General features: G+C 55.6%; 1 protein-coding gene across 1 annotated transcript; it reads left to right on the forward strand.

The window, feature by feature from the left end:
• The first annotated feature begins 1,544 nt into the window (after window positions 1-1,544).
• On the forward strand, window positions 1,545-3,548 carry SPPL2C (signal peptide peptidase like 2C). The gene has a single exon (XM_006910198.1). It carries the CDS (start codon window positions 1,545-1,547, stop codon window positions 3,546-3,548), a length of 2,004 nt encoding a protein of 667 aa, XP_006910260.1.
• Window positions 3,549-9,433: the final 5,885 nt, after the last annotated feature.

Here is a 9,433-nt window from a genome sequence, read left to right on the forward strand (position 1 = left end):
GGAACCAACACAACGTGTAAAGTATGCAGATGACTTTTTAAGGATTCCCCTCCTTGAATCGACTTTTCCAATAGTCCTATCTCCCACCCAGGCCCACTCACCTGAGATAAGCGGGCTGACTGCACAGTCCCCTGACCACATGGCACAGAGCGGAGTTGGGTTAGCCAGAAGCTCCACTGCCTAACAGCCTGGCTTTCGATCTCATCTCTAGCACTCACGTGTCACCTTGGAAAAGCCTCTTCACTGCCCTGTGCCTTGGTCCCTGCTACTGTAAAATAGGGTCGCTCGTTCCTACATCTCACACGTATTTTCCTGCGCATCACTGTCTATTCCAGAATCCAGGAGCAGATAGAATAGATAAGCTCCCTGTGCTCATGGAATTCAGCCGGTGGGAGACAGAACATCGATAAGGAAACACGTAAATAAGCAAAAACCTAGGACTGCGATAAGTGCTTTGAAGAAAGTAAAACCTGAGTGGCGATCATGACATGCTAAGTTCCCCAGACAGACCAAGGCCTAAGGGACATGTCCGGTGTGAGAGCTGGATTGGGGGACTTGGGTTGGGGCGCGTGGGGTGGGTTTCTCTGAGCTTCCGGTTCACTCACCCATGACGTGGGGGTATTCTGATGAGGTTAAGCTGCTGTAACAAAGAGACCCACCGTAATCCAATGGTTTAAGGAAGATAACGTATCGCCATCTGCGGTGAGCATCCCATACCACATGCATATGTCCAGAGACCCGGGTCTTTCCGCTTCCTTCCTCCTCTGCATTGTCACTGGCCTCTTGCGAAACAAGGAAAAGAGATAAACAAAGAGCCCGCAGTCTCTGTCCAGACCCCCAAGAGGCTCACATTATTTCTACTCAATTCCATTGGCGAGAAACGGCCATGTGGCCATTTCTAACTCCAAGGGAGGCTGGCAATGAAATTCCGGTCACTTACCGATAGAAAGGGTCATGGATTTGAAGGACAGCTCAGTCTTGGGCTGGGTGGATCTAGTAATACCTCTGTGCAGGGTGCAATGAGGACAGATCAACTACCTGGCACTTAGTAAGAGCACAACAAAAGTGCTTGATATCATGGAGGTCGAGGCTCCCAGGAGTCTTAGAAACTCTCTGGTCCAATGTCCTCATTTCTTTGAAGCTAAAGAAACAGGCTCAGAGAGGAGAGGCATCTGCCCAGGTTGCCCAGTGAGTAAGGGCAAAGTTGGTCCCAAATTCTGGCTGGGATCCTCAACCCCATCCTCCCACCTCTTATTTCAAATTACCTGGTCCAGCCCCACGAGGGGCTGGGCGGAGAGCAGAGACCCAGATGACCTCTCTCTCGGAGCCAGGGTTGAGGGACAAGATCCTGAGAAGTTCCCTGTGCTCTGCAGCAATGCCCTGGGCCCTCATGGCACAGCTTTATGACTAGGTAGGTGTGGCCCTGGTTTCTGGGATAGGAGGCCATGCTGCTCTGTGACAGAGGGCCACACCCGCCCCCTAGGAGGGGGAACTGGCTGGGAGCGGCAGCCACGTTGGGACGCAGCGGTAGGTGGCTGAGGAGGATGGCGTGCCTGGGTTTCCTCCTCCTCCTCCTCACCAGTGCCATGGCCTGGGGGGAGTACGGTGTGGTCCACGTGGTGTCACAGAATTGGAGCAAGGACTACTGCATGCTGTTCAGCTCCGACTACATCACCCTGCCCCGGGACCTGCGCCACGCCCCACTCCTGCCCCTGCATGATGGCACCATGGCACCCTGGTGCCCAGACAAGGACCCCACCCACCAGGCCCAGCCCAGCCCCCCTAGCCAGCTGCCCCTCCACCGGACCACTGCCATGGTCATGAGGGGCAACTGTAGCTTCTATGCTAAGGGCTGGCTGGCTCAGGGCCAAGGTGCCCACGGGCTGCTCATCGTGAGCCGGGTCAGCGGCCAACAGTGCTCAGACACCACCCTGGCGTCCCAGGACCCCCGCAAGCCCCTGCCAGACCTCACCATCCCTGTGGCCGTGCTCCGATACACCGACATGCTCGACATCCTTGGCCACACGCACGGGGGCGCCATGGTCCGTGTGGCCTTGTACGCGCCCCCAGAGCCCATCCTAGACTACAACATGGTGGTCATCTTCATCCTGGCTGTAGGCACCGTGGCCGCGGGCGGCTACTGGGCTGGCCTGACCGAGGCCGACCGGCTGCAGCGGCGCCGGGCGCGAGGAGGAGGGGGGCCCGGTGGTCATAATCAACAGGAAGCAATGACAGCCCAGAGGGGGCAGGAGGAAGACGAGGACGAACCTGTGGACTTCACATCGGCCATGACGTGCGCGGTCGTCACCATGTCCTGCTCCATCATGCTGCTGCTCTACTTCTTCTATGACCACTTCGTCTACGTCATGATCGTCATCTTCGGCCTGGGTGCGGGCACCGGCCTTTACAGCTGCCTGGCCCCCCTGGTGCGCCACCTGCCCCCGCGGCCGTGCCAGCGGCCCCTGCCTGGCCGCCGGGCCTGTCGCCAGCTGGCCCTGCTGCTGCTGGCTGGCCTGTGCCTGCTGGTGACCGTCCTCTGGGTTGCTTACCGCAACGAGGACCGCTGGGCGTGGCTCCTGCAGGACACCCTGGGTGTGGCCTACTGCCTTTTCGTCCTGCGGCGCGTGCGGCTGCCCACACTCAAGAACTGCACCTCCTTCTTGCTGGCCTTGCTGGCCTTCGATGTCTTCTTTGTCTTCGTCACACCGCTCCTCACCAGGACGGGCGAGAGCGTCATGGTGGAGGTAGCCTCGGGCCCGGCAGGTTCCCTGAGCCATGAGCGGCTGCCCATGGTGCTGAAAGTGCCCCGGCTGAGCTTCTCAGCCCTGACCCTGTGTGACCAGCCCTTCTCCATCCTCGGCTTTGGTGACATTGTGGTCCCGGGCTTCTTGGTGGCCTATTGTCATCGCTTTGATGTGCAAATGCACTCACGCCAGGTCTACTTCATGGCCTGTACCATGGCCTACGCCGTGGGCCTGATGGTCACTTTTGTCGCCATGGTCCTTATGCAGATGGGCCAGCCCGCCCTGCTCTACCTGGTATCCAGCACCCTGCTCACCAGCCTGGCTGTGGCCGCCTGCCGCCAAGAGCTCACCCTCTTCTGGACTGGCCAGGGCAGAGCCAAGACACCTGCCCGGCCCATGGCAGGGCTCCATGGCGCCCCTACAGTTGACGCCAAGCAAAAGCAGGAGGATGCAGCAGACGTCTACAGATCCAGCGAGTCTGAGGCGGCCACTAACCCCTTGGCAAAGGACTTAGACAGCACCTTGGGGGAGGATACTGCCAGAATTGTCACGATATCTGAGGATGAAGCCACCGGTCTGGACGGCTACAGCGATAGCTCCGAGGGCTGGAGTGATGCCAACCTGGACCCTGATGAGCTTCCCTGTGCCTCCCCCAGGGCCTCGGAGGAGCTGATGCCACTGATGCCACGGCCCGCAGAGCGGGGCCAGGCCCAGGCCCATGACACAGGCCTGTCCTGGACGGGGCTGCACAAAAGGAAGGGCTCGAAGGTAAAAAAGAGTATGTCAACCCAGGCTGCCTTGTGAACTGGGCTGTGGGACGTGTGCCTGCAGAAGAGCTGGTAGAATACCACAGAGCAAATCCACGGGTGGCAAAAAGAAATCGGGGCATTAAAGATATTCCAGATCTACCCAGTGGACCCTCTTTGTTAGGACGGTAAAAGAGCAGTAGCCACAGAAGAAGCCCATGCAGGACCGGAGGGTCCTTAACATAAGCGTTGCCCCTAATCATGCAGCGGGGAAGCAGGCTCAGAGAGGGCACGCGATTTGCACAGTTACTCAGCAAAGTCAGGGCTTGCCAAGCAGTGACTGCCTCCCTCCCTGCCTCCCCAGCATCCACCCCAAGCCAGAGCCTCACCTCCTTAGCCCGGTGGACAGGCCCCATCTCGTCCCTGCAGCCCCTCTCCAGCTTCATTGTCTCTCTCTTTTTCATGCTCGGGTCCAACTGAACCATTACTGTCCCTTCCCGCCTCTTTTTGTACATGCTGTTCCTTCTGGCTGCGAAGCCCTTTCCATTCCCGACAGAAATTCCCCAGTGCAGCTCCCCGGCTCACTAAAACATCCATAAGCATCCTTCAAGTGTCAGCTCACATCCGTCCTTCCTGCTAAACATCCCTACTCAAGGCGTCTCGAACAGCAGCACCACACCTAGTGCGTTTCTGCACGGACACTGAGTAGGCACCTGCTGTGTGCGCCACCCTTTGACGGGCCCCGAGGGAGGCTGCTGTCTGGCTGGAAGACTAATGGTAAGTGGAAAACAGACGAGAAACGACCTGAAAATTGTTTTAAAGTTGGGGGTGGGGTGGAAGGGTTGGAGCTGGAGTGGAGGAATTTAGCAGATCATGGCTCTAGTTTCCACGTTTCCCTCACTGACTCTAGATCATGGACAAGTCTCTTAACCCCTTGGGGCCTCGGTCGTCTCATCTTCAAAGTGGGACTTATAATACCATGTCTACCTGGAGGCAGGGGCATGGACAAGGTGACTTCTGGAGGACTCCAGTCTTTGAGATCAGATGATGTGTTTATATGATACTTCAGCAGAACAAACAAAGTCTGGGGTGAGGGAAGGCTTCCTGGAGGAGGCGATGTTGGAGGCGAGGGAATCATATTCCAAGAGGCAGTGTGGTACAGCGGTTAGGCTTCCAGAGCCAGCTGCCCACGGGAAATTCGTGCTCTAGGACTTGTTATTGAGTAAGTGACTTCACCTCTCCGTGCCTCAGTTTCCTCATCTGTAAAATGGGATAATAACAAGACCCACAGTAGGGTTCGGGGGAGGTTTCCGTAAGGTGATTGACAGCATGCCCTGGATGCAGGAGGAACTCTACGAATGTTAACTCTGTGAAAGTCTTTCAGGATCACATCCAACTCCCACAAGGCCTTTGAGTTCTGGCCTCGACTTCCCTCCTCTTCCTGCCGCACCCGGCACTCCTGCCCCTACCACCACAAGGGAGGGAGGTGCAGCAGACCCCACCCCACCCGCCTTCCCCTGCCGGGCCCTCCCACAGGCCGGCTCCTCTTCCTGGATCTTGCCGCCCCTCCCGCCCCCAGAACCGAACCTGGCCCTCCTCAGTCACTTTGCCATACACCCTGTTCACTAGTTTTCTCATCTCCCCCAGTGGGGTGTCAGCTTCATGAGGGCAGAGACCATCCTGTCTTGTTCAGCTGTGTCGTTCCAGGGCCTAGAACAGGCTTAGATGCTTGATTTACGTGTGTTGAAGAACTGAATTAATTAGTTAAGTTAATAAGGAAGTAATCGGACCTAAATCGTAGAGGAAGAGGAGATGCCGGGAGAGCAGGCCCCACCGCCCAGGCCGCTGCCCCGGGTTCCTGCAGGGCCTTGGTCAGCGTGGAGATGTGACTCAGAGGGGTCTGGCTGAACCCTGGAGTGGGGAGTAAGGGGGACAGTGGTTCAAGTAATGGGCATCTTTGGGTGGGGAGGGGTAATGGGCATCTTAAAGAAAGCCCCACTTGGTCCTCTCGGCAAACAGCACTTGAAGGCTCAAGCTGGACAAGGACAGAGTGAGGAATCAGGGCCAGGACCCTGACCGGAGGTGCTGGCAGCCTCTCCTACTGGAGCCAGAGGCCATCTGGCCTGGACAGAGGGGCCTCTGCAGGCCCTGGCTCGTCCCCAACCCAAGCAGCCTCCCCACTGCCGATTTGCGTCACTAGGCCTGCCAGGGGTGGGCTACAGCCCTCTGCCAGGCCCAAGGAGAAGGGCTGGACAGAGCAGAGACCTCTTGGCCCCCATCACTCCCCAGACTGGGGGAACAAGGGTCTTCTCTCTCCCAGGAACTTACAGGCAGAGTGGCTCAGAGGACACTGGACTAAAGCTCCCTGCGGCCGGGCTGATGATGCCTGCCATCAAAGAGAGGGTTCTCCAGGGGAGGGTCTGGGGACAGACCCCCCCCCGCCCCCGCCACCCACCTGACAGCTCTGTCCATGTCTGAACAGCATAGATTCAGGGAAGGGTGGGTTCAGCTGTCCACACTGCTCTGCCCAACAGAGGCAAACATCCAGAGAACATTTATATCTACCCACTTCGGGGGATTGTACTCAGTGTTGAACAAAGAGCTAAGTCTGGGCTCCAGAAACCTTGCAGTTCTGTTGCTGCCGCTGCTCCGCGATGGCCCAGTGTCCCCTGTTCCTGCCCTGACCCCTGAGCCAGGCTCCTCCTTTAGCTACGGGCTTGGCCTCACTTTGCCAGTCCCTTTCCCAGGGACTGGGCCAAACCCAAGTGGCTGGACCAACGTGCCATCTGTCAGGGGTGCCCAGAGCTGGCAGCCCCCACCTGAATGCCAGAGGAACACAGGGTACACACACACATACACCCATGTAGACGTGTGCCCACATCCATACTGCACCTTCGGGCACACATGCACATACACACATGCATATATATATATAAATATATATATATATATATATAGTGAACACTTGCACATATCTGTGCACACCCTACATGCACACATGCACACATGCACACAAATGCTCACATGTACACCTGGGCTCTGATCTCTGCTGCTGTTTCCTTCAGACCCAGCCCTTCCCCTCCATGCCTGTCCCTACATCTGTGGGAGTGGGGGTGCTGATGTCAGAATTTCCTACCTGAGAGAGCAGGGCAGCCCTTTCGGGTAGAGCAAATACTGAGATGCACCACTCAGATGCCTCTCTGAGCAGGGCAACTGGCTCACAGCCCCCTCCAGGGGTCGCCTCAGCCTTCCAGCCCAGGTGGCTTTTTGGAGAGATGGGGGACGTGGAGGTCCAGCTAATGACAAAGCAAGACAGCAGTATGAGAACCTGGCATCTCTCCTCACCTCCTTTAACAGGCAGTCTTTGCTCCCAGCCCCGCTGGGCTGGCAGCGATGGCAGTCGGCCTACATCCCAGTCCGATGGCTCCCCACGTCCTCACCTGCTTCCTCCTTCCCGCCCTTTGCAGGTGTAACTCCATCTCAGCACCTGCTCCCAGAGAGCCCAACCTGTGACAGATGAAAATTAAGATGAGGCCAGGGCAGGAACAGACTCTCCCAGGCCACACCCAGGGATCCAGGTGGCCCAGCCCCATCTGTAGGGCTGTGCTTTGCTCCAGCCGCCTAGTTAATTCTCTGTGGCCTTGTTTAATCCCAGCAAGAACCCCGTGAGCTGAATTGTTGCAGCCTTGTTGTTGTTGTTTTTTTTTTAGTTAATGAAGATTTTGGTACTCTAAATTCCTTGGACAGTGAGAACCAGTGAGGACCCGTAAGTTACTCTCATTTACAGAAGAAGAAAGGAAAGCCCAGAGAGGGTCAGGACCTGCCCAAGGTCACACAGCAAGGAGACAGCAAAAATAGAACCACTCTGTTCTGCCTCCCAGCCCAGCAGCTGGGTCAGCTCCTGTCCTCAACGCCTTTCCCTTTGTACACCCTGGTCTGCAAAACATGCCTCCCGGGAAAACTCTGGGTCTACCCGCAACTTTGCCTGTGCCCCTCAGTAGCTTTCCATTCTCACTGAGAGGCAGTTGTGTGTGCTGCTTGATAAGGAATGTTTCTGATTCAGCATCAAGCATCATCTCAGCTAGCGCAGGAGGACACGGCTCCGCTCCGGGTCACTAAGACTGGATTCAACGCCCCCAGCATTGCTATTCACTTGATGCTGGACAACTGAGGCCATCCCTCTGTGCCCCCAATATCCTTGTCTGTAACATGGGCTGTTAAGACTCACCTTGTGGGTTCATGGTAGGGATTAATCCAGGTGAAGTGTTTGTATAAACAGCTAACATTTGCCGAGCGCTAACAACAGCCTAAATAACAGGCTAGTTATCTCATACGTGACGCCCAGCACTTGGCAACTGCCCCCCACCCGCCCCCCAGCTTTCCCGCCACGAATGCCATCTTTCCTGAATCGGCTTTTTCCGCGGCGTTCACCTGCCAGAGGTGGAGTAATCCTCTTCCCTTGGACTCCCCACCTATGCTCAGTGGCATGGGGGTGGGTGCCAGGCAGTGAGCAAGGCACCACCTCAGAGCCAGGAAGATGGGTCCCTCTGCAGTTCGACTAAAACTGGGAAGGTTTTGTGTCTTTTTTTTTCTTGGAACCCTGAAGTTTGAGCGTTCCTGTGCTGCCACCTGCTGGTCATAAAGATAAGAGCAGGCGGGTTCCCGCCAGGAGCGTTCCAATAGAGAACTTTCGAATTACAATCAAGGATGATATCCAAAAGATATATAATAACATACTCATCAGCAGAGTTCTGAAGCCCTTACTGGCCCCAGGGTTAACCATTTAGAAACTGGTTGTGAGGAGGTCCCCTGGAGAAAGGTCTGAGAGTATTTTGATATTTTATAAAACGAAGTAGCCCCAACACCGCATCATTGAAAGCTCTTAATACGTGCAGATGATCCCTGCCTTGATGCTGAGCCCACCCCGTAGAATCAGGTCATCATAGATAAGTGTTTGCAGACCCCAGCACTTGGCCCATTCTTAAAGGGGGGAGGGATCTCTCGGTATGATCCTTCCACCATAAAGTCCTTGTCCTTGTAGGTCCACAGACGCCCCTTCCCACACACAGCAGCAATTATTCATTTTGTTTGTGAACAAATCCCTGCCCACCACTGGTTTACTGTCCAGATATTTTGTTTACCTGTAAGAATAACTCTTCTTGGGACCCACCTATCAGCTTATAGGGCTCTTCCAGGTATGTAAGTCCGAGTCCAGGTCTCAGGTCTCACTCCTGAGCCCACCTAGGATGATGGGACCCCGGGAAGGGGTGGCTGGGAAGGGAAACTGAGGCTGCTGCTGGGAGAGCCTTGAAATGCTAAATTCTGAGTTCTCGGAAATGCCTTTAAGTATCTCCCCCAACCTCTTAAGGATTTGAATGGCAGAGACAATTAGGGTGGGGGGCAGTGTGGAAGGTCTGAATGAGGGTGTTGACGGAGCCTCCAGAGACCTTCCAGAACCTTCTAGAACTGAGGCTAGAGAGGGAAAGCAGCCTACCCAAGGTCACACAGAAAGCCAGTGATAAGACCAAAGCAACCAGGAACCTGGAAACTAACTCAAGAATCCTTCATAGACAGGAGACCTTTCCAGAATGCAAATGTTCCATGAGGTCCTAATTTCCCCCATATACTTGGTCTTCTTAAAGCAGAAGGCTGCTGGGTTTGGAGAGAAAATAATTTCTCTGGCAAAACCCTCAGCCCCTTAGAACCCATTCGGGACAAAGCCTCGCTACTGCCTGCAGTTCCTGACCCAGACAATGAAGTGAACTCTGACAGGAGAGGCAGCTCTCCTGAGAACCCTTGCCCATCACAGCCCAGCTTCCCTTCCAGGCCACCCTCTGCTGCAGTCATAAGAGTGTGAGCCAAGGGCGAGTCTGGTCTACGTCACCTTGCTTAATCCTTAAAGTCAGTTATGGTACATTGAACAATGTCCCCACAAAAGGTATC

Source organism: Pteropus alecto, unplaced genomic scaffold (genome assembly GCF_000325575.1).
Source record: "Pteropus alecto unplaced genomic scaffold, ASM32557v1 scaffold313, whole genome shotgun sequence".
NCBI lineage: Eukaryota > Metazoa > Chordata > Mammalia > Chiroptera > Pteropodidae > Pteropus > Pteropus alecto.